The 24,538-nt window shown below is 32.8% G+C and overlaps 9 protein-coding genes across 9 annotated transcripts; 6 read left to right on the top strand and 3 right to left on the bottom strand.

The window, feature by feature from the left end:
* Positions 1 to 2,460: 2,460 nt before the first annotated feature.
* Positions 2,461 to 3,273, top strand: ASCRUDRAFT_72244 (uncharacterized protein; the record flags this gene model as incomplete). The annotated part of the gene is made up of 1 exon (XM_020192049.1): positions 2,461 to 3,273. One exon carries the CDS (start codon positions 2,461 to 2,463, stop codon positions 3,271 to 3,273), a length of 813 nt encoding a protein of 270 aa, XP_020045140.1.
* Positions 3,274 to 3,566: 293 nt separating this feature from the next.
* Positions 3,567 to 5,413, bottom strand: ASCRUDRAFT_77564 (60S ribosomal protein uL2). Its single transcript, XM_020193915.1, has 2 exons — positions 5,370 to 5,413; positions 3,567 to 4,510 (listed from the first exon to the last, which is right to left on the bottom strand). The coding sequence occupies exons 1-2, from the start codon at positions 5,371 to 5,373 to the stop codon at positions 3,750 to 3,752; spliced, it is 765 nt and encodes a 254-aa protein (XP_020045139.1). The 5' UTR covers positions 5,374 to 5,413; the 3' UTR covers positions 3,567 to 3,749.
* A 613-nt stretch (positions 5,414 to 6,026) lies between these two features.
* Positions 6,027 to 6,931, top strand: ASCRUDRAFT_87950 (cytochrome b-c1 complex subunit 6 family protein; the record flags this gene model as incomplete). Its single annotated transcript, XM_020194981.1, has 2 exons — positions 6,027 to 6,083; positions 6,202 to 6,931. The coding sequence occupies 2 exons, from the start codon at positions 6,027 to 6,029 to the stop codon at positions 6,508 to 6,510; spliced, it is 366 nt and encodes a 121-aa protein (XP_020045138.1). The 3' UTR covers positions 6,511 to 6,931.
* Positions 6,932 to 7,188: 257 nt separating this feature from the next.
* On the top strand, positions 7,189 to 9,001 carry ASCRUDRAFT_77563 (uncharacterized protein). Its single transcript, XM_020193914.1, has one exon. The coding sequence runs from the start codon at positions 7,474 to 7,476 to the stop codon at positions 8,911 to 8,913; it is 1,440 nt and encodes a 479-aa protein (XP_020045137.1). The 5' UTR covers positions 7,189 to 7,473; the 3' UTR covers positions 8,914 to 9,001.
* Positions 9,002 to 10,515: 1,514 nt separating this feature from the next.
* Positions 10,516 to 11,451, bottom strand: DBR1 (RNA lariat debranching enzyme; the record flags this gene model as incomplete). The annotated part of the gene is made up of 1 exon (XM_020189845.1): positions 10,516 to 11,451. A coding segment is annotated over one exon (936 nt), but the record flags the coding sequence as incomplete, so codon positions are not given.
* A 222-nt stretch (positions 11,452 to 11,673) lies between these two features.
* On the top strand, positions 11,674 to 14,034 carry TUF1 (translation elongation factor Tu; the record flags this gene model as incomplete). The annotated part of the gene is made up of 2 exons (XM_020190878.1): positions 11,674 to 12,040; positions 13,049 to 14,034. 2 exons carry the CDS (start codon positions 11,674 to 11,676, stop codon positions 14,032 to 14,034), a joined length of 1,353 nt encoding a protein of 450 aa, XP_020045135.1.
* Positions 14,035 to 14,359: 325 nt separating this feature from the next.
* Positions 14,360 to 15,419, top strand: ASCRUDRAFT_72238 (uncharacterized protein; the record flags this gene model as incomplete). Its single annotated transcript, XM_020192048.1, has 2 exons — positions 14,360 to 15,349; positions 15,402 to 15,419. The coding sequence occupies 2 exons, from the start codon at positions 14,360 to 14,362 to the stop codon at positions 15,417 to 15,419; spliced, it is 1,008 nt and encodes a 335-aa protein (XP_020045134.1).
* A 290-nt stretch (positions 15,420 to 15,709) lies between these two features.
* Positions 15,710 to 21,841, top strand: SEC16 (COPII coat assembly protein SEC16; the record flags this gene model as incomplete). Its single annotated transcript, XM_020192047.1, has 1 exon — positions 15,710 to 21,841. The coding sequence occupies one exon, from the start codon at positions 15,710 to 15,712 to the stop codon at positions 21,839 to 21,841; it is 6,132 nt and encodes a 2,043-aa protein (XP_020045133.1).
* Positions 21,842 to 21,950: 109 nt separating this feature from the next.
* On the bottom strand, positions 21,951 to 24,434 carry DBP7 (putative ATP-dependent RNA helicase; the record flags this gene model as incomplete). Its single annotated transcript, XM_020190874.1, has 4 exons — positions 21,951 to 22,752; positions 22,819 to 23,911; positions 24,020 to 24,157; positions 24,248 to 24,434. The coding sequence occupies 4 exons, from the start codon at positions 24,432 to 24,434 to the stop codon at positions 21,951 to 21,953; spliced, it is 2,220 nt and encodes a 739-aa protein (XP_020045132.1).
* Between the last annotated feature and the right edge of the window lie 104 nt (positions 24,435 to 24,538).

Genomic DNA, 24,538 nt, shown 5'->3' with positions numbered 1-24,538 from the left:
GATTCTATCGACTATTTAAATAGTCATCAAAAGATATATAATAGCATTTTATTAAATATAAACAAAATTGGTAAAAAAACATCTAAAAATTTAAATTTTCACCGAATTTTCAATCAAAATTCAATTTTTTTAAACAATTTATTATCCAATTTGAATTACAACAATATCATAAAATATAAATCTTTGATGAATGATTTTAGCTCAAAGATTATAAATAATAACTATTTCAATATAAATTCAAAGAAAAATCAAAGAACTAGATCTTTTTTATCTCTAAATAATCTATTCGTATCAAACTATGATAATTTAAACAAACCAAATACTTTAGAAAATTATTTCAATACCTTTAAAAACTTCAATAAATTCGATCCAAGACTATTGCCTTCTTTTTGGTTATATTTAATAAACCAAAATCTTGTTTCAAATTATTTATCAAATAACGATATCAACAACAATATAATAAAATTGTCAAATGATTTCAAACTTCCTTTTAATTGGAACATGCTTTTAAATTACTCAAGAAGATTACAAACACACCCTTTGTTTAATAAAGTTGTTCTTCAAAATATGGACTGCTACAGTTTTTTACATTATGATGATATTTTAAATGATGAAGAAATTTATTCTCTAATTAAAGATAACTGTCAGCCTTTAAAATTTTCTCAAAATAATACTTACAACTTGCCTTTTAAAATAGTGAAAAAATTTGACCAATATACTAATGGCCAAAAAGGCTTAGATTTTAGAACTTTATATTCGATAATATATGGTTTGACTTCATTTCCTTCTCCAAAGAATATCATCCTACTAAACGTATTGAAAGATGAAAAATCATCCACAAAAAAAACTTTAATTATTCCAACTATAACTGTTGAGGATCCTAAAACTGATTTAACCATACAAAATTTAAACATTTTTAATTCTTATCTTGATAACTTAACTTCCATTTTCATAAATAACAACTTAAAAGTAATGACCCTTTTAAATGATAAATTTAAATATTATAATGAAAATGATAATGAAAATTATAATCTTGATAATCTTGATAAAAATCCCGATTTTAAATCATTTGTTAATGAAAATGTAGCTAATCTATTAATCAAAGGTATTTCATCCTATCACGAGGTTAAAAAATTAAATCATTTGTTTTCCTTTAATTCTGAGCCAACACCTCCAAATAATCAAAAATCATTTGAAAAGTTTGAAGTTGACATCTTGAAGGATAATTACGATTTTATTTTTAAAAAACCTTTTTTGATTAGCAATAAGAAAAATAGCTTTCATCCAAATTTGAATCTCTACAATTATCCTACGGATATATTTGAGTGGAATATTAAAAAGGAATTTCAAAAGTTAAATGAATTTTCTACTCAAATTAATTTATTTGATGACTTATCGCAAGTTGTTGATTTTGAAAAGGTAAAAATCAACATATCAACTGAAGTCACTCATCTCGATGAAGCTGCTCAAGAGGAATTAAGAAGTGAACAATCTTTAAAGGATAATTTGGATAACGATTATAAAGACTCGGACAGCTTTGATGCTAATCCAAATACCAAAAGAGAGAAAAAAAAAAAAAAAATGAAAAGAGAAGAACCAATGGAAAAGGAAATTGAAGATATTGTGTTTAATGATGAAATTTATTTGAACGAAGGTCTGATTGTTGACAATAATCTTGATTCTGAAATTAACTCCCAAATGGAGATTCAAAAACCAAATACAAAAGAATACCAAAATGATTTTGAAGAATTAAACCAAAATCATGAGTATTATAGTGATTATGATTATGAGCAAATCAGTCATTTAAAAGAACTATTCTTTAAAACTGCTAAAAAATTCCCTTTTCAAGAGACAAGATATTTTGGATTACAAAGTGTCCGTAAATTTTCGCTTGATCACTACGATTGGAGATTTTTTCAAGAAGTAACTTATACAGATCAAAATGACCATTTAACTATACTTCATAGATTGATAAGAGTGTGGTTCAATTTATGCAATCAATTTGATGTGCCAACTTGGTTGAATCATGGTCCAGTTATTGGATGGTTTTTTAATGGATTTGCATTGCCATGGGATCAAGATTTTGATGTTCAACTACCTATTCAATCACTTTATAAGTTGGCCAAAACGTTGAATAATACTATTCTATACGATTACTCGGATATTGATCAGGAATTAAAGGATGGTAAAAATATCAAATTCAGTATTGATACCAATGCTGAATTAGGGTTTAGAGGTTATTATTTCGAGATTAATGAAAATTTTGTGAATAGAAATAACTATCAGAACCAATTTTTAAATCACATTGATGCAAGATTAATTGATATCCAATCTGGTGTTTATATCGATATTACAGCGTTAAGTGATTTTATATCATCAGCTCAAGATAATTTAGATATAAAGGCACAATTATTATCGAGCCATGATGATCATTCATATTCTAAAATCCTCAAATCTCTTATGTATAACAAATTTTTCCAAGGTATCAGATATAATCCTGAAATCAAAAACAACAAGTTTATTTCGAAACAAGATATAGTTCTTTCAGTTGCTAGAGAATTATTTGCGCCTGTGAAAAATCAATTGATTGAATATGAATCTAATAATACTATAAATAAGACTCAAAAACAAGTTTTAGATACAGATATTAATGTGATGTTCAAAGATGCTGTTCATTGCAAGAACAATCATTTTTATGATAAAAACACAATTTTCCCATTGGTTCCAACATTCTTTGAAAATTCATTGACTTATTTACCAAGGAATTTTATAAGAAATTTGGTTATTGAATACTCAGATAATGTGTTTTTCAGAAGAGTGTTTCACGAACACAAATATTTTGTTTATTTACAGATGTGGGTACCAAAGGATACATGCCCTGTTAGTCTTAGCAAATACAAAACCATATTAAAAGAATTGATGAATAAACAACCAGAAAATGCAGCTTCGGTAACTGCTAATGAGTTGGAAGATATTCTTATATATGATCAAGATGATTATGACTTTTCTTCGTCTAATTTAGAAATCAAGTTGGGAAAATTATGCTATGTTTTTGATGAAAAGATAAGAGAAGAATTTGAATACTATAAGGACTATTATTTGAATCATGCAGAAGAGTTTAAATTGTTAACATCAGAAGAAAATGATCTTTATGGAAATCTTAAATCAGTCTTCCATAATTATAATATTACCAAAATGAAAAACATCATATATAAGAAATCCAATTATGAAGTAGTAAGACCTGAGCAATGGATGATAAATAATGTGTTTTAGATGGTTAACTGATTAATGTACTTTTTTTTTCTTTTTCTTTTTCTTTTTTTTTGTTTATTTTTATTTTTATTTAAATCTTTTTTTGTTTTTATGTTCTTAAGAAATTGTGAAAATATTTATTTCAACAAGGCATTTTATTTTTTATTTTCAATTAACAGTAATTTTAGTTTTTATTCTAGTTTTTGTTATAGATTTTATTAGTTTTTGTTTTTATATTAATATTATTGTTTAGTTTCATTGTTTTAATTTCACTTGCATCAGTTTTTAAAAAAGAAGGCGAATAATAAATAATTGTGGATTTAATTTTAAAAGGCAAAAAATGACAACAGAGTAGTTCAGTACAGTACAGAAGAGATGAGATAAATTAATTAAAACATACGTAAACATTTCTAAACAAATAAAAATGTAAATTACAAAATTAATACACTAATACTTGAGATTATATTTATTGTTATTCATTATTGATATTAAATAAATTAATCAGCAGTCTTTTGAGTACCACGTAACAAACCAGTTCTTCTAGCAGCAATAAGACCAGCCTTTTGACCTGGAACAGCACCTCTGGAAATAGTTGAAGCTTTACCAATATGTTGATGGTTACCACCACCATGAGGATGATCGACTGGATTCATAGCAACACCTCTAGTCTTTGGCCATGAGTTTCTCTTGACTTTATATTTGTGGAAAGCATTACCAGCTTTCAATAATGGTTTATCAACTCTACCACCACCAGCAACGACACCAATGACACCTCTAGCAGAAGAAGACAATATTTTTTTGGCACCAGAAGGTAATTTTACTCTGGTTTTACCTTCGTCTTGATTGTGACCAATGACAGTAACGTAGTTACCAGAGGTTCTACCTAAAGCACCTCTGTCACCGGTTTTTTCTTCAACGTTAGATAAGATGGTACCTTCTGGAACAGAAGATAAAGGTAAAACGTTACCAATGTGTAAAGAGGCATTTTTACCGGCGTAGATAAATTGACCAGTGTACATACCTTCATTGGCAATGAAGATTTCTTTTCTTAATTTATATTTGTAAGGGTCTCTGAAGACGACTTCAGCTAAAGGAGCACCTCTTCCTGGATCATGAATGATTTTCTTGACTAAACCTCTAATGTAACCATGACGTTCAGAGTAATCTAAAGTTCTTAGTTTGGCAGCACCTTTTCTCAATCTGGTGTGGGAAAGGAAAATTGAACCAGCACCTTTTCTTTGGTTACGAATAACACGACCTTTAAGAGATATATTAGTAAAATGAACAAAAAGAGAAGAGAAGGTTAAAATAAACGTAAAAATCAAAGTTTCCAATGATTCTGCAAATTAATCTATTGTTCTGAATTGAAAATATAATGCGAGATTGAAAATATTAGATTTTAAGTTGATTTAGTTATTCAATTGATATTAATTAAAAGTTTGCAATGATTGAATAAATAAAAAAATAAAATAGAATAATAGTAAATTTTCATTAATTAAACCATTAAAAATTAAAACTAATTGCATTTTATGAAAAATAATTCAATTACAAAATTGATTTTTACTTGAATTTATAATTGAACTCCTACAAATAAATTAAACTGAAATTTTGGATATTGAAATAATTCTTTTCAGAAATTATAACTAAAATTTTTAATGATTTTTTTTGATATTATTGATTTTTATTGGCTTGAATCGTATTCAATTGAATAATGATTAATGATTAAAAAGATTAAGCCAAAAAAAAGGAGGATTAATCAAATTTATAAAATAGACGATTTTTTAATTTTAATATAAATTAAACATTTTTTTTGCTTTTTTAAAATAAAAAATTAAAATTTTGAACTAACGTTAAATGGTTTCAAATTATGATTGAGATTATAAATATAAATATAAATATAATTAAGATTATAAATATGAATATGAATAAAATTATAATTATATTAATGTAATTATTCTTTTTATCAAATTGAAAGTGAAGTTCGATATTTATTGATTCAATTTAAACGTTAAAAATCCAAGAAAGTAAATGAGAAATTAGATAATAAAATGACGATAATATAGGAATTCACAGAATTAGGATAAAAAATCAGATGAAGTTAGAGCCATTAAACATACCCATTGTTTATTATAAATTTGTCTTGTGTGGATAGAAAAAAAAACCAAAGGAAACGAACCTCTTTAGACAATCTTGATGGATATAATGAAGATGTATATTGAAATTTTTGAAAGTTTCCATGAAACGGAGTTTCGATGTATGCAGGATGTTAAAACACGTGAAGACAGTCACATGCAAGCTTTTGCGTTGCGAGCAATGACCCAATCACGGGAATGCAAATAGGGCTCTAAAAATCAATAGGGTATATGCATACTGAGCAGTGATGCGTGTGTATATGCATACTGCAAAGTGTTAATGCTGCAGAAAGAGCATGTGATCATGTTTTGTCTTTATCAGGAATTTCCTGATGAAGAAGTTGCTTCTATAGGAAGGAACACATTCAGGGTAATTGAGTACTCTCGAGATAACCAATAAAATCGTGCATTATTGAAATTAGTGATGGAGGAACGGTTTTTGGTGCAGTTGAATAATTTATCAATTAATCGTGAAAAATAAAATTAGTGCAATACGATCAGAGATATATATTTATTGAAATTGTAATCAATCTTGGATACTCATCGACAAAACATCGTAGTATACACAGGACCGTTAAAATATACTTATAATATAAAGATCTCATAAATTTAATATCATAATATAATATAATATAATTGAAAATGGAATTTTTAAAGGATTTATTAGAATCAATGTTACCAACAGCCTACGCTGAAGAAGTAAGTAGATTGTATTTTGCCGATTTTTTGGAAATTAAGAGATGGATGTCGGCACAGATTGAGTTGATTTGACCAATTTACTAATTTACAGTGAACCATTTCATGTCATTACAAGCAGGAAGAAGAAGAAGAAGTTGAAGAAGCTAGTGAAGAAGCCGAAGAAGAGGAAGAGGAAGACGAAGATGATGAAGACGAAGAAGAAGCACAAGACCAATTTGACACTTTGAGAAGCAAGTGTTCTGAAACTGCTAGCTGCAAACCATTGTTGCACCACTACCACGAGTGTGTTGAAAGAGTAACCAAAGAAATGGAAGAAGAAGACTATGACCAAAAGGACTACAAAGAAGACTGCATTGAAGAGTTCTTCCACTTGCACCACTGTCTCAACGATTGTGCAGCTCCAAGATTGTTTTATAAATTGAAATAGATAATGAATCTAATCAACTTGAACATATACTAAACCAATAAAATCGACTAAACTCAAACACAAAGCACAACTCTACTCATTAATACTTTCCCATCCTTGTTGTATCAATCCCCAACACATCTTCTTTATACACTTTTTATTTATATTTATTTTGTTTTTACAATGCACCGGTACTTTTATTCTTATTCTACACTTTTCTTTTATTGTTTTTGATTGATTTTCTTTCAGTTCTTCCATTTTCCAGCAAAAACAGCAAAAACAGTAAAAGAGGTTCCACAGCGCTGGCTCTGTTCTGCATCAGTGGGTCATGTAGCACTACGCTGTTGTATGCACATCCATGCTTGCTGTGTTTTCTGGAAGTTTCTACTGTGGTGCCACACGCAAATGCCCGCGTTCTCCCATGTGCTTAGGGATTTTATACACAACGATCACGTGATATAGTACTACTTTCAAATATTTTTCTCGATACTGCAGGTGGTATTCATGTGACCACCGCAAATTTTTCAATTTTAAACCTGTCTTTTTCATTGCATTCAAAAAAAACAATAAAAAAAATTGAACAAAAAGCAAAAGAAAATTTTGTTTATTTCCCATCAACTAATTTCAAATCAATCTTCATTCTCAATTATTTTATATAAATAATTTTATTAATTCAATTCAATTTCTCAATTAAGTATCTTCAAACTAGAACTTAAAGTAAACAAAGTTCAAACAAAAACTATTTAAAACAAAACAATTGTATAAATTTTATAAATTCTAAAATATTTCTGATACTTGTGGTACTTCTTTTTCTTTTTACACAACAATCTAAAATAACTCTACTTGATAATTAATTTTCATTACTGTTTTTTCTTTCTTCAATTGTCTCTGGTTTTTAACAATTTTCTTTTCATTTCTCTTTCTTCCCTTTTAATTTCACTCAATTAATAGTCTTGATTATTTCAATTCAGCTCATAACAAAAAATGGCTACTGCAACCAACTCTACTGCTCCAGCTCCAGCTCCAGCTCCAGCTCCAGCTAAAACCGCCACTCCCCCAGCAACTACTGCTCCAGCTAAACCTGCTACTCCAGCTGTTCCAACTTCTGCTCCTGTTAAACCTGTTTCTACCCCACTCCCAGCTGCTCCAGTCAAAGCATCAACTGCTCCAGTTAAGGCTCCAGCTACTCCAGCCACTCCAGCTAAAGCTCCAGTTCCAGTTCCAGCTGCTAAAGCTCCAACTCCAGCTGCTTCTTCTACTCCAGTTGCTGCTCCAGCTGTTCCAAAAACCGAAAAGTCTGTTTCTCCAGCTAAACCTTCCACTACCGCTACCACTTCTACTCCTCCTGCTTCTTCCTCATCTTTCTCATCTATTCCAGCTTCCGATGCACACTCTTCTGATTCTGACGTCAACTTGGATTCTCGTCTTTATATTGGTAACGTTGATTACCAAACCACTGAAGAAGAATTATTAGAATTGTTTCAAGATTTCAAAATTGACAAGGTTGACATTCCTAAAAGAAGAGCCTACAACAGAGTTGTATCAAAGGGTTACGCCTTCATAAACTTGCAAAATAAAGACGATATTGACTCTTTAGTCTCAAAATTCGACAACACTGAATTCAATAAAAGATACATTTACATTAGAAAGGCTCAACCTAAAAATGTCAAATCCATTGACCCAACAAAGAAAAAAACTAGATCCTTTAATAAAAACCAAAAGAAACCATCTTTCAAGAAGGACTCTGATTCTGATATAACCTCTGGTTCCGATCTTGATTCCGATTACGATTCTGACTCAAATTCTTCTCCCGCCACTACAAAGAAATCTCATCAAAACAAAACTCATCCTTTCAAACCTTTCAATAAATCATCCGAACAAAAGTCTCACCAAAATGGCCCAAAACCTTTAAACAAATCAACCCCTCTAGAAGATGGTGTTCCATCAAAGACCACTGTTTACATCTCAAATGTCGATTTTTACTTGAATAAAGCTGGATTAAAATCAATCCTCAAAGAAAAGGGCTACAACCCTGTTTGGATTAAAGTCCCAACAAGAAAATTACCCTTCAAACAACTCTTCTACTTGAGAAAACACAACAAAATAATCAAAGGTAGAGGTTTTGCCTTTGTTAGATTTGAAGATGAAGGAACACAACTCAAATTTATTAAAGAATTCAATGGTGAAAAATTAAACAACAGAGAAATTAAAGTCCAAGTTGCCATCGACTCAAGAGTCGAAGATTCTCACTCTGAGTCTGAATCTGAATCTGACAGTGAGCATGCTCCAGAATCAAAACCTTCAACAAAAACTGTTGTTTCTAAATCTGCCGCTGCTCCAAAACCTGCTGCTACCCTCAAAACTGAAGCAGCTCCAACACCTGTTGCTGCTCCAAAAGCTGATGTAGCTTCATCAAAGAAATAATTTTCTTAGAAAAAAGTCAATTTTTTTTAGAACAAATTAATGATTTAATAATTTTTTTTTGTTTTATTTATTTGTCTTTTATTTTTTTTTTTTGTTTCCTGATTTTTTTATTTACTATAAATATATTTTTTTTCTCTTAAAATATTCAATTTCATTAATCATTTGTATCTTTTTACAATTTTTTTTTCTTTTATCTTTATTTTTTTCTTATTATCCTTCATTTTTAAATTTGTCAAATTCTTTTTTTTTATTTTAAATTTCTGATTTATAATTTTTTTGATATTGACGCTGTTTTTTTTTTGTATTAGCTAAATTTGTATTTTTTTATTTTTTCTTTTAGGAAAAAAAAAGTTAACTTTCAAAGTTTTATTTATTTTTTTTATTATATCCTACTGTTTATTGATTTGCTTTTTTACAAAACAAAAAAAAAATAAAAGATTGTTATTTGGTTGATATCTTCTTAGAATTTTTTATGTTTTATTTTCTTTCTACAACTTTCTATAATTACTTTTTATTATTCTGTCCTTGTGTTTATCATATCATATAATTTTTAACATTTTATCATCATTTATATGCATAATCCAATCATTATTTTATTTAACATGCTTTACTGAAATTATAATCAGAAAACTAAAATATTACAGAAAAAAGAATATGAACAAAGAATATGAAAATATGAAAATATGAAAATTTAAAAAAGTAAAAAAGAATTATGAATGAATTAAATTGAATTTTAATTAATTAATTAAAATATTGACAATTGAATATTGAATATGAAATTATGAAATAAATGAGAGAAAATAATTTGTAATGGAAAATTGTTAGTCATTTTTATGTTATTTTGGTTTTTTTATATTTATTTACGAGTTATAGTATCGATTAAAAGGAGAAAAAGAAAGAAATTATATAGTTTTATATTTATAAAATGAATAAATTATATTGATTGAGTTAAGATAATTATATTACAAAATTAATATGAAGATATAGAAGTTTTGATTTGGTAAGTCAGTAAGTGAATTGATCATAGTCGATACCGAATTTTTGACAGTAGTTGATTGATTGGGGATTTAGGGAGTTTTTATTAGAATCATTGTTGGAATAGTTGAGTTTGTAGTCATTTTTGTTGATTATTAGATCATCGAGCTGGAAAGATGTTTTGTCGTTGATGTTGGATTGAATATAAGAGACAGCTTCGTTGATTAGGGTTATTAGGTTTTTTGAGTTTAAGTTTAGGATGTCGTAGGAGGATAGTTTTGAGTAGTAGGAAGAAGATTGGATAAAATTGTTGAATAGAATGTGGATTTTGATATAATCAGGGTCAAGGATTAAGTTGTTTTTGAATTTTTTATTTTTGTTGTTGATTGAAAAGTGGTTTTTGTTTTTTGGGTTGATTTTGATGTCAAAAAACTGGATGAAAGTTCTTCTGGGGAGGACTTTGTCTAGGGCTAGAAATTGAGTGAATCTTGTATCATTCAATAGAAGTGGGTGATGATTGTCATGAATTTGATTGTCATGAATTTGATTGTCATGAATTTGATTATTATTTGATAATTCAGAGAGATCAAGATTTATTTCATCATTTTCGGCATTTATTCCATTTTCATTTAATAAATTTAGCTTTATTTCATCATTATTCTCAATTTTAGTATCAGCGTCTAATTTTCTTCTTTTATATTCGTTATCATTTTTAGTAATGTTTTGATTAAGAAGTTTATTTTTATTTGAGTGAAGGAAAGTGGCATCAAATTTGACATGCAAATGAGCACTATACCAATTTTTTGGTTTTAATATTTTTAGTAGATTTAAATTCAAGGGAGAGCCCAAGTTGTTGTTTGAGATGTCAGATTTGAAGAATGGTTTTAGTTTTAACAAGCGATTTAGATTGCCATGTTGTTCGATGGACTGTGGCCAGTCATGACTTAGCATAATATCGAGATGAGTGTTTTGTTTGTTGGGATTGTTTGAGTCGTTTGGGTCGTTTGGGTCGTTTGGGTTGATTGAGTTATTGATTTTGTTGTTGGATAGGATTAGTTGGTTGTAGATAAGCAATTTCAAATAGTCCAATTTTCTTGTGTGGTAAACTGATCTGAGATGGGATTGATTCAAAGGAAAGGATTCGAAATCGTTTTTCATGTAGTCTCTGTCGTTGAAGATTCCGGAAATGGCAGCTATTTTGAGGCCATTGAACCAGAGGACGTTGGACTTGCCCAAGTAGTAGATGTTTTTGGCAACAAAACCGCCAAATTTCAACAGACTCAAGTAGCGAGAGGATTCGTGGTTTCCCCCAATGAAAAGCGTCAAGACAGGCGCCTCCTTCTTGCCCAGGTAGTAGTCCTTGAAGTCTCCAAAACGCCTGTATTTGGGAGGACAGCTGAGGGAGTCCAAGTCATCTCTGTCTCTTGTTGCCTGGAAGTCGCCATTGACCAACAACAACTGAGGCATCTTCCTGGAGTGGGCAACGTCGTTTCTGATGGCGCTGTAGATCATGTCGAGCGAGCTGTGGGCACATCCCACAACAGCAATTCTAACCAGGCGCATTTCCTCCAAATCGTCTTCCTCCATCTGCTTCCTGTGCTTCTCCTGCTTCCTGTGCTTCCTGTGCTTCCTGTGCTTCTTGTGCTTCTTCGCCTCCTCTGCTCCCGTGCCTGGCACCTGACCGCGTTTGGAGCCCGCACAGGAAAATTTATCTGTGCTGAAGTCGGTCTTCTTCTCGCTCTCTGCTTTGCTTCCTCTGCTGCTCCTGCTTCTTCTCCCTGCGCCATGATTCTCGAAACTCCCCTTGTTGGAGCGCTTCGTGCTGCTGCTTGTGCTGCTCGTGCTGCTCCTGCTCTCTCGCGAACTGCCCTCTCGCGAACTGTCTTTCCCCTTCCCTTCCTTCTCTCTCGCTCCTTGGCTACCTTCAATCGATCCAAGCCCCATGTCAACATCGGCACCATAGGCCACGTCGACCATGGTAAAACGACCCTAACTGCTGCCATCACCAAGTACTTGTCTGCCAAAGGTGGTGCCGATTTCTTGGACTACGCTTCTATCGACAAGGCTCCTGAGGAACGGGCCAGAGGTATCACTATCTCCTCTGCCCATGTTGAGTACGAAACCGACACCAGACACTACTCTCATGTTGATTGTCTCAGTGAAGATATGCGTATCTTGACTAATAAAGGGTTTTTGTTTCTTGACGAAGTTAAGAAGAACTGGGATGATGTTTTGATTGGATCTTATAACAAGGAAACTAAACAAATTGAGTATGTTCGTGGTGAGGAATTGATTGTCAAGGAAGCTGCAAACCACAAAATGGTTGGGTTTTCTGATTATGGTATTAACGAAGATGGCACTTTCAAGGACTTTGGCAGAAATGTTTCTTTACTTGTTACCGAAAACCATGATATGTTTGTGCAACTAGGTGATGCTGCTGTTCCAACTTCATATGCTAAATATAAAGCTAGAACTATTGCTGATGATCTTAAGGAAAAAACTGTCCGTTTTATGGCTGCTGCTGAGGAAGGTGTTTATGTGGAAGGAAAACCAGAGCTTTCTTTTGTTACTGCGCTTGGCCTCAACGAAAACCAGATTATTCCTTTCTTGGAGTTTTATGGTTACTGGCTCGGTGATGGTTCTCTAAGCAATGCCTCCCAAATACCTGATAAGAAATGGCTTGATTTTTTTGAACAAGAGTACGGCAAAAAGAATAGCAGCTCCAGTTCAGCGTTGCCAAAAGACAATTTATCTGACTCAACCAAGTGGTTCGCTCCATGGGTTTCCAACCTCAACCGCGAACAGCTTCGTGCTGTTATTGAAGGATATCGTATTGCTAGTGGAGATCTTACTGATAACAACAAAACTCTTTATACATCTTCAATCACAGCTCGCGATGAATTGACCCATGCCCTTCTCAATGCTGGCTATTCTGCTTTCTTCAACTTGAAATATCCTGCCGAATCCGATGTCTGGTCTATCAACTATAATGAACTTGACAGTACAGCATCCGGAGAGCAAAGCTCCCATCCTGTTCTCGACATCTCAAAGGACGTTAAACGTGTTGATGATTACTTTGGTCGTGTCTGGTGTGTTCGTGTTCCTAATGGTTTAATAATTACACAAAGAGTCATCGAACAACTTAATGGTTCTGCTTCAGTTGCATCCCGTCCTGTGATTATTGGAAATTGTCCTGGTCACGCTGATTACATCAAGAATATGATCACTGGTGCTGCCCAGATGGATGGTGCCATTATTGTGGTTGCTGCTTCCGACGGTCAGATGCCTCAGACCAGAGAGCACTTGCTTTTGGCCAGGCAGGTTGGTGTCCAGCACATTGTGGTCTTTGTCAACAAGATCGATGCTGTTGAAGACGAGGAAATGTTGGAATTGGTGGAAATGGAAATGCGAGACTTGCTCAGTGAATACGGTTTTGATGGCGACAACGCTCCCATCATATTTGGTTCTGCTCTCTGTGCTCTCCAGGGCGAAAGACCTGACATTGGTGCTGAGAGAATCCAGGCCTTGCTAGATGCTGTCGACACCTACATCCCAACCCCCCAAAGAGACCTTGAACAACCTTTCCTAATGCCTGTCGAAGATGTCTTTTCCATCTCTGGTAGAGGTACTGTCGTTACCGGCAGAGTCGAAAGAGGTGAATTGAAAAAAGGTGAGGAAATCGAACTTGTGGGCCACAACGACAAACCCATCAAGGCCACTGTCACCGGTATTGAAATGTTTAAAAAGGAATTGGACAAGGCCATGGCTGGCGACAACGCCGGTGTGCTTTTAAGAGGTATCAAGAGAGACGATGTCAAGAGAGGAATGGTTGTCTGTAAACCCAACACTGTCAACCCCCACACAAAGTTCCTAGCCTCATTGTATATCTTGACCAAAAACGAAGGTGGCAGACACACTGGTTTCGGCGAGCACTATAGACCCCAGATCTACATCAGAACTGCCGATGTCACTGCTGTTCTATCCTTCCCTGATGGCGTTGACAACACACAAATGATCCAGCCTGGAGACAACACTGAAATGGTCTGCTCTCTCGTGCACCCTACTCCTGTCGAAGTTGGCCAACGTTTCAACATCAGAGAAGGCAACAAAACAGTTGGCACAGGCTTGGTTACTCGTATCCTCTAGGCCCCTCTTGCTTCCTTCTTAAATATTCGCTCCCTATAATATGACTATGTAAATATATATCTTCTTGTTCAATAATACACTTGAATCTTCCTCTAAACCCTCCAAACCCTCTAAAACCCTCTTCTCTCTTTTCTCGCTCCAACCGCTCGCCACGTCAAAAAGAAACCCGTAGCGTTAGTGAACAACTCACTCTTCAACCTCCAAAGAACCATCTTCTAAGAACCATCTTCAAAGAACCATCTTCAAAAGACTCTCCTCCAGCTCAATCCACTCTGGAGATGTCTTGTTAACGCCAGCTCCTTCATCCCATCACATCCCATTCACAATGAACCCTTCCGACAAGCAACTAAACAGATCCTCCTCAAAATACACCTTGGATGAAAACGACGATAGCAACATCAATCAACTAATCTTCACTGAAAACGACAACTCTACAATCAACTCCCAGAATACAAACAACAAATTCATCTCAACACACAAGAAAAACGAAAAAAGTCTATCAAACTTCATGGAATCACTAAACTCTTCTTCTCCCATAAAAGATGATCATATTTCCAGCCATTTCCCTTCTTTCTCGAACAATCAACCCAATCAATCCAATCAAAATGACAATATATATATTAATAACGAAAATTCTGATTCAGACGTCGATGATTTTGCCAAATTAATCAACTCTCAGTTAATCCCCAATCAAAGCAATCATCCCTCTACTTTAAATTCAAATCCAAATAAAATCATAGATAATCCTACTAATAACAATAATCTATTCAATGATAATGACGATGGTTTTTTTAATCAAATTCATAAATCTCATGCTAATAGTTCTGAATTTGTTAATAACATCCAAAATCATATCCAAAATGATACCCAAAATCATATTGAAAGTCATATCAAAAATCAAGATAATCTAATTAATTTAAATGATCAAAATGATCAAAATAACTTAGTTAATCAAAATGATATCTTCTCCACTAATAATGAAGAAGATTTTTTTAGTACTATTCATGGAACTGAATCACAATTTGAAACAAGTCAAAATAATCATAATAATAACGATAATGATATCGATTTTTTTAATAAAATTCATCAGAATGAATTTCAAAATCAAAATAACACTAATGAAATGAATGAAAATAAAGCTACTGAAAATAATGAAAATAAAATTAATAAAAGTAAAATTAGCGAAAATATGGCTAAGATCTTCAACGACCATGATTCAAGTGATGACAGCGACGATGATGATAATACTAATGCTAACATCCAAAATCAACCATCAAGCAATATCAATTCCACTACAAGTAATATCAATTCTACTGTAAATAATATCAATTCTACTACAAGTAATACCACTTCTAAAACCGAAAAAGACCCATCTAAATCACTAGCGTTATTAGCTTTAGCCAACGCTTTTGATGATGATGACGACGACGACGACGACGACGATGATGATGATGATGATGACAACGACAATGATTACAATGGAAATGGTGAAACTGCTGCTTTTCAAAAAAGTTCCCAAATCTCTTCTCCTAACAAAAACAAATATAATCCTTCAATCGATAAGTCACCCACTCTTAACAATAGATCTCCTATTATCAATAGATCTCCTATTATCAATAGATCTCCTATTATCAATAGATCTCCTATTATCAATAGATCTCCTATTATCAATAACATGTCGCCCATTCTTAACAATCAATCATTAAGAGCTTCAAATAAAGTAAATAAAACTAAATCGGATGCTTACGATTTTCCAATCGATATCATATCAACTGCTATGAAAAAACAACCAGCCCGTAATTTTAATTCCCCAGCTTATTCAAGATCAAGATCAAATACGAATAATTCTAATCTTTCAAATTTTAATAACAATAACAATAACAACACACCTATTCCTATTTTCACAAATAAGAATATCCCTATGTCCCCACCTTCCAAATATAATACTCAAAGCAATTTCACTTCTCCAAAATTGCCAACTCAATCTTTAAGAAAAAAACAGTCCTTTTTTGAAGAATTACCTCTACCTTTGCCAAAAAACTCTTTTAAACAAAATTCGAGAAAAACTAGCTCCCATTTTAACGCCCCAATTCTTTCGAATCAGCAGCAAAATTTTCTTCCTTCTCCTCCTTCCTTAGTACCTCAACCACTTTATCAAAATCAAAATCAAAATCTCCAGTTCAACCAGGTTCCAATTAATTCCCTAGATCAACAATTACTATCACAAAATTTATCCCCAAATCCTCAAGCATTTTCAGCTAAAAACTCAACTGTTTCAAATGTTTCAAACAATCCTTATATCCCCAAAGCGACACCCAATATGCCACCTTCTGAAAATTCTCCAAATTCAAATCCCTATAACCCATATAATAATAAAAAAATTAATACCATTAATAGCAATATTAATAATTTAAATAATAATTTGGGCTTGAGCAACTCTGTCTCCAATCCTCCATTAACAAATAACGACCAAAACTTAAACATAAATTTTAACAATAATAATCCATCGTTCCAGTTATTTCCAAATCAATCAGATCAGTTTTCTCAGCCCATGCCTCATATCCAACAACAACAACAGCAGTTTGCACCTTTACAAAATTATGTGCCAAATCCAAATATGATGCCATTGCAACAATCATCTATGCAATTACCCACAATAACACCAAAATCCACAAATTATTCTTCTCAGCTTCAAAATTCATCATATAACAATTATAATCAAAATAATGCTTTATTAGTCCCCCCTTTTCAGTTTAAATCGCATACGAAAGCAAATGAGTCTACGTTTTCATATTCACCAATTGTACTAACAGAACCTCCTACTAATAGGGATAAAATATCATCAGTAGAAAATCAAGTCAAGCCAAGTTATCAAATCCCTATATTTCAATGGTCTCCCACAGACAAAATTGTTAAATTGGTACCAGTTTTTGATAATTATGGGACCTGCAATGTTTCTATTGAAATTAAACCAGTGAAATCTATTTTAAAGTCTGAACCCTTGATTGAAGCATTTCCAATACTAAATGTGTCTGCAAATGCTACCAGAAATCAAAAATTAAAGACTGAATTGATGAATTGGATCCAAAATAAAATAAAATCATTTTCCTTAGATTCTAATTGCTATGACTATGTTACATTTTTTAATCTTTTGCTTTTAATTCTTAATAATAATGGCAATGTTAATTCATTGGGGTTTATAAAATCGGTGTGTTCTATGTTTAATCCAAAAGTGGATGTTACTTTTGATTCAGATATCTCCTTAAATCCAAATTCAAGATTTGCAAATGATTTTTCTAGATCAAGAGGTTCAACTGTATCCACAGCAATAGCTCTAAATGCGTTTAAATTGGAAAAAGCAAATAACGGGAAATTCTTGGAGCTTCTTGGGAAGGGTGAAAAGTCAGCTGCTCTAAAACTCTGCATAAATGAAAAAGATTGGGGATTGGCGTTATTACTAGCAAATAGTCTTTGTCCAGATAAATATCAATACGTTGCTGATCAGTATATTAATGATATATATAAAAACAAAAATGATTTAGATAGCAAATTGATTAGCTTTGTTCTACATGTGATTTCTCGCTCTTGTTCTTTTCAGAAGCTATTTGAACATGAATGGCAGTTTATTTTAAGTCACTGGAACCAAATTTTATGCATGATTCTTGCAAACAATATTGCATATAAGCATGATTTTAGTGTTTTCTTTGGCTCTTCGTTTATTCAGAATGATTTCTTAAATATCGGACATGTTGTTTTAATGATATTTTTAATTCCAATAAGTTCAATGCCATTAGAATCAGGTTTCACATTTGAAATGATTGGTTATGGGGGAGTTGGAAAAGATATCAGATCCATTATCATGACGGAAATTTATGAGTTTATTTTATTAACATCTGCCGATAACACATTTAATAACAATTATTTTCCACATTTATTTACTGCAAAGTTGATGCACGCTCAATATTTAGCAGATTACGGTTATTTCAAAGAGAGTTTAAAAGTTGCTGAAAATCTCAATTTGATCTTAAAAACGCAGAAATATGCTGTTTCTCAGACTGTTACCGTAGAACTAAGGAATTTATTGGAAAGAATCAACGAGACAAATATCTCTGATGAAACATCTGGGTGGTTTAGCAGCAAATTTGCCAAACCCAAACTCGATAAAATGTTCAATAAATTTATTGCAGGCGATGATGCTGATGATACTTCTCCAAAAGAAGGGGGACTTTTTAGCAAGTTTAATGCATCTTCTGCCACTATTTTGGAAAATGAAAATGACTACTCAAACTATGGTGCATTTACGGGACGCATCAACTCTGTGGCTTCTTCTGATAATTTGAATAATTATAGTAACAAATTACCCAAAAACTCTGTATCTAATTCAAGAAGAACATCCGATTTCAATCCAAGTGCAAGCAAAAGACCAGTATCCTTAGCTCATTCAGATATAGATTCGTCAAATATCGGACCTTACAGCAAAACACCCAATCAACTTTCATCAGCAGCTTCTTCCGGCTTTAACAGTCCTGAACATGTTCATGTTCAATTATTTAAAACAACAAGTAACAGGTATCAGCAAAAAGGTTCTTCAAGAAATTCTTCTGTAATAGCGCTTGATGCATTAAGTTCTCCTGGAATAATCAATACTAAAAAGATTTCTAGGCCAAATTCTCCACCTAATATAAAGAGAAACGGTACGCCAAAGATATTAAGTTCATTTTCACCACAAAAAGGACCAGGATCCAGACCTCCAACAAAAATGAATAATTTTTCTTCGCCCAAAAAAAGTTTCATTAAAGCTTCAAAAAATGCTGGATTTCATGATTCTCCTCAACTAACAAATAAAAACAATCATTATGCGCCAGTTAGAAAAGCTGAACTGAATCATATTTCATCGTTCAGTAAACCTTCAAGTAACAAGGAGGTTTCAAAATACTCTAATCAACTGCAAGTTGACTTGCAAAACAAATTTGTGGCTTCAAAGATAGAAAACCAAAAGAGTTTTTCTAGTGGGGTTGCAACATCAGAGAACTTTTCTAGCTTTGATATTGCAAATAGAAAGACCGTTGCTAGTGGTTCCTATGAAAAACTTGAGAGACAATCTTTTGAAAAAAAAATTGAATCTTCTAAATCATCTTATTCACCAACAACTAATAATAAAGAAAGAAATGCATCAGTTCAGTCCTCAGACAATAGTTTTTTTCCATTAATACAACCAAAAAATAATTTTTCTCAACCCAAGCCTTTGGTGAAGCCCAAAACAACAACCGAACCAATTTTTAATAAAAATTCTCCAGCTCAAACAATAAAAAATAGCAACAAAGAAAACCCATATTCTCCTGTGAGACAAATAAGTAACACAAAACGAAGTGTAAGTTCAAATAAATATGCTCCCACTAATAATAATGTTTCTCAACAACAACAAAACATAGTTGAGACACCAACTGAAGATGCTCAGCCTTATGATTATTACACATATTCGGGATATTCCTATGGTGATGCTTTAATTAAAGAAACAGCTAATGACAAAAGTAAAGCAAGCCCAGTTGAAAATTCAGGTCCTCCAAATCATAATTATTTTGCCCCAAACACACCTCTGGAGCATAACCAAAATGAAATTATTGAAATTAAGCTGAATTCTGAACAATCAGATAAGTTCAATTTTAGAAACATTAATGTGGTCGCAGAAAACCATTCCCCTGCTCCTCCTTTAAATGATTTAACAAATGCTGGCATAGATCATAATTTAGGTAATGATGAGCTGTACTCAAATGTAATAATCATGGATGATATTGTTGATGATGAGGAAGAAGATGAAAGTTCAAAAGAACAAAATACAGCCAAGATACAAACAACTGGTTGGTTTAGTAACTGGTTTAATGGGTCTGATAAAGAAGTGGTTCACAAAGCTAAATTAGGAGAAAAAAATAATTTTGTTTATGACGAAGATCTCAAACGTTGGGTTGATCACAAGGATCTAGAAAAACGAAAAGAGGAAGAAGCTAGGAAGAAAGAAGCTAAGAAAAAAGAAGATAAGAAGAAAGAAGAAGAAAGAAGAAAGAAGCAAGAGACAAAATCACTGGGTTCTAAGAATAGCCAAAAAGGTGGTTTTTTTGGATGGCTTTCAAAACGTGAAAAAAATGAACCCAAAGTTCACGTAGCCAAACTCGGTGAAGAAAGCAAGTTTTATTATGACGAAAAATTAAAAAGATGGGTTAATAAAGATGCGCCACAAGAAGCAGAAACTGCTGCTGCACCTCCTCCTCCTCCAATAAAGAAGAAGACAACTGAGACTTTGGAAGGTAGAGGAAAGGCTGAGTTTTCAGCTTTTAAAAGTGCACCTCCACCATTAGGATCATCAGCGTCTGAGCCTGCAATTAAAATTGGCTCATCAAAAGAAGATGCTTCTGTGCCTGATTCTTCAACTGGATTTTCATTGATAGAAGTTGCAAGTGGAAAAACAATTCCCAAAAGAAGAACAATCAGAAAGAACAGAATTAATTCACCGGCTGATTTATCTATTCTTGATGTTGCATTAGGCAAGTCTCTGCCTGCCATTGGAACTCTTAAAAGCACAAGAGCTGCAAGACGTCGTGCTGCTCGTGCTGCTACCTCATCCAAAATTGCTAATACTGTAGGTGAAGAGAAAAATGACGGCAAGAACGAGGCGATAGAGAAAGATAGCTCTGAACACAAAAGTCCAGCCTTGCCTTTTAATATCAAACCAGAGACCTCCACAAATCCTAGTAATAATAAACCAATCCTTCCTTCTCCAGCTCCTCAAAATTCATATTCATATGTACCAATTTCTTCAGATTTATTTTCAGAGGAGGATTTTCCACTCGAAGATAAGAAAACTAGTTTATATTCAATCACAAAAACTGAAAATATCTCATTAGCTGAAAGTTATGCGAATAATTCGTACACTCCTAACTCCTTGAAAAAATCAGAAAAGGACTCAACTAAAGAAAATGTTGAAAATACAAATATTAAAAATGAAAATATTGAAAATGAAAATATTGAAAATAAAAATATTGAAAATGAAAAAAAACAAATCGACCCAAATACAGAGGCAACAACTATTGATATTGATAATGAAGCTTTAAAACATGTCTCAGGTGATTCTGCAACAGTTAGAGATTCAAATTTATTGGGTTCCACTGAAACTGATGTCAAACCAAATCCTATTGGAACATTAGAAGATCACACAAATATAATACTAGAGAGTAACACAGATGAACCTGAACATAGAGAAGATATCAAAAACAACTTTGAAGGGGATTTTGAAAATGAAAAATTTTCTATTTCAAATTTAAACTCTTCTCCTTTAAAAATTGAGGAAGACATTTTTGAATTTTCACCAATTACTGGTAATAAAAATGATTCGACTGAGTTTGAATTAGAGAGAGATACTGAAAAAAAACTTGATTATGTTGAGCCAAATGTCGTGGCAGGGATGGAATCTAAGTTTGATGAATTAACTATGTCAAACACTATGATGGATCAGCAAGATAACTCTCAATTGGCTGAAGCTGGTGTTAAAGAAGACTTACAATTAAATTTACCAAGTCCTCCAAAATCCAGTCCTCCATTATCACCTCCTATGTCCAATAATTCCTCTTCCCCCTTACCTAGATTATCTTCACCACCTATACTTTCACCTGACTCTCCCTCAGGCCCTCAATTAGGACCACCTCCCCCAACGTTTAGAAACAGGGCAGCAAAGCGTCGTGAAGGCAGAAAAAAGCCTCATGCTACTCCTGATTTCACCCAATTAATGAGCGAAGGAAGAGATAAGTTGATATAGAGTCTGTGCATTTTTGGTCTTATTACTTACATAGAATTGTGTTTTCATATATGGGTTTGTTTTTTTTAGTCTATTTTTCTACTCTGAATATATATCAAGCATTGTCTGGCTACATAAAATTAAACTCGCTGCTCGAGGACTTGACAGTTAAATTGGCCATCCTGAGCATCTTGTTTTTGGAGGACTCTTTGGGCTTCTTGGGTCTGCTGTTTGATTTGTTGGCACCAGCTCCCATGTTCTTAGGAGTTTCTCTCAAGCCAAAGCTTTTGGCGATGTGCCCAAGATGTAGCTTTTTGACGTTGAAGCAGTCCTTCTCGCTGTTCAAGTGAGTGGTGTAGGCTCTGATGTGAGAAATAAAGGCGTTTTTGGAAAACTCAAGAACACTGGGAAAAGCCAACAACCATCTCTCGACGTTCAAGTGCCATGTCGTTGCTTCAATGTCCCACTTCGACCTTTTGCTGTTGGGATCAGCATACACTTTCTTCAATATCTCATCGTACTGGATTTTCTGGATTTGGCCATTGGTGTGATACTCTTTGATTTTCTCAACATAGTTTTCTTCCAGCTCAGGAAACAAAAACAACATAGCATTACCTTGGTTGCCCACTCTTGCTGTTCTTCCAACTCTGTGCAAATGATCTTCAATTGTGAAGGGTGGATCATACTCAATAACTGTTGACACGAGGGGCAAGTCCAATCCTCTCGAAACAACGTCTGTGCAAAACAACACCAAATTTTTGTCACTGTTGATCTTGGGGTTTGAAAAATGGTTGAGAGTGAACGATCTTAGCTGTTGAGTTAGTGACCCATGCAATTTATAAGCAATTGTATTTTCACCAATCAATGGAGCACTGGATATGGTGACGTTTTCATCAGCACTGTCATTGTTAGAGTTATTGTTGGCGCTCTTGCTGTTTTTACTGTTTCTATTGTATTTATCGTTATTCTTGTTAAGACTTCGATCTCTATCAGAAGACTTGTTATCGGCTTCTTTCTTTTCAGCTGGAACAATTTTTCTTCCATTTCTCGAGAAAATTTTGAAATGAAAATCAACAGAATCTGAACATGACAAAAATACAATTATTCTTGAGCCAGTGTTACTGTTTTGATTCTCAGAGGAAAGGTTATGTAATATACCATTTAACGAGACTAATCGTAATTTTGGCGGCACAATTATTGCCTGCTGTAATAATTGATCAGGAGCACTTGATATTTCTTTGTTATTATTGAATGTCTCATTTACATTACCAGTATCATCGTTATTGAATGTCACAACACCATTGCCATTTTCCTCATTTGCATTGCTGCTGATTAGTAGTGGATTATTTAAAGATATTTCTCCCAATTTTTTGACGTTGTCTTTCAATGTTGCTGAACATAATATTGTAACTCTTCTATTCGGTAATTCGGGGTACAAATTCAATAGTTCAGCAGAATTTTCATTATTTTTCGTTTGTTCTTCAATGTTTTGAATAATTTCAGTTAAAGTTTGCTCAAATCCCAATTCCATTAATTTATCACCTTCATCTAAAACCAAGTACTTGAGAGATCCTAAATCCAAATTTTTGGTGGATTTAATATGATCTAAAAGCCTTCCAGGTGTAGCAATTAGTATATTTATACCCTTTCTTAATCTGGCTTTTTCACTTTTCTTTTTCTCACCGCCAATGACAAATGTTGAAACAATATTAACAGAGATTTTTGAAAGACGATCCAAAACTGCGTGGATTTGCAAAGCAAGTTCTCTTGTTGGAGTTAATATTATGGCAAATAAACCAGAATCTCTGTTGATTTGGTTTTTAAGAATCATCAAGTTATTGAAGATTGGTAGTAGAAAAGCCAAAGTTTTTCCAGAACCAGTTTGAGATTTAATAAATAAATCGTTTTTGAAATTGTTATTTTTTTTAATCAAATTTGGAATTGAGTATTTCTGAATAACTGTTGGTTCCGAATAATGCAATTTTTCATTTAAATATTTAGCCAATTTTGAATTTATTCCCAAGTCTTCGAAATTGGAGTTTTTCAAAGGTGCATTTGAAGGGATAACGAACTGATTTTGAGATTTATTTTCTTTTTCCTTTTTTTTTTCTTTTTCACTTTCACTTTCACTTTCATTATCACTATTGTTATTGTTATTGTTATTATTATCTTTCTGTTCTTCTATTGCTGATCTCTCACTCGATGTAAATAAAGAAGAAACAAAAGAACTATTTTTTCCACCAAATTGGCCATGTTTTTCTTGATATTTGGGTTTCTTGAGTGAAGCACTTCTAGAACTATTGATTGTATCATTTTGATCTCTTTTTCTTTTGTGCTCTAGATTTGAATTATTAGAATTATTAGAATTTAAGGAAATTTTATTAGGATTTTTGGAGTCGTTTTTCGCAGTTTCTTTGTTATCTTTACTCTGATAATTTTGATTGTTTTTATAATTGTTCAGATTAGGAGTTGATTTTCTTTTAGAATTTTGTATAAGTTTTCTTCTATCTTTCCACCTTCCTCCCACAATTTTAGTTTTTGTATTTTTTGAAGTGGTGGATGGAGAAGTGGTATCAGTAGCAAAATTCAACAACAATCCATCGTCGTAATCCATTTTAAATGATTTTAAATGATGCCTATAGACTGTTTAATATTTATAATATTTATAATGTTTATAATATTTATAGTATTTATAATGCGATAAATAGGTTCAAGATT

Source organism: Ascoidea rubescens, assembly GCF_001661345.1.
Source record: "Ascoidea rubescens DSM 1968 unplaced genomic scaffold ASCRUscaffold_15, whole genome shotgun sequence".
Lineage (NCBI taxonomy): Eukaryota > Fungi > Ascomycota > Saccharomycetes > Ascoideales > Ascoideaceae > Ascoidea > Ascoidea rubescens.
Note: the sequence above shows the minus strand (reverse complement) of the source record. Positions and strands in the feature narration are given on the sequence as shown.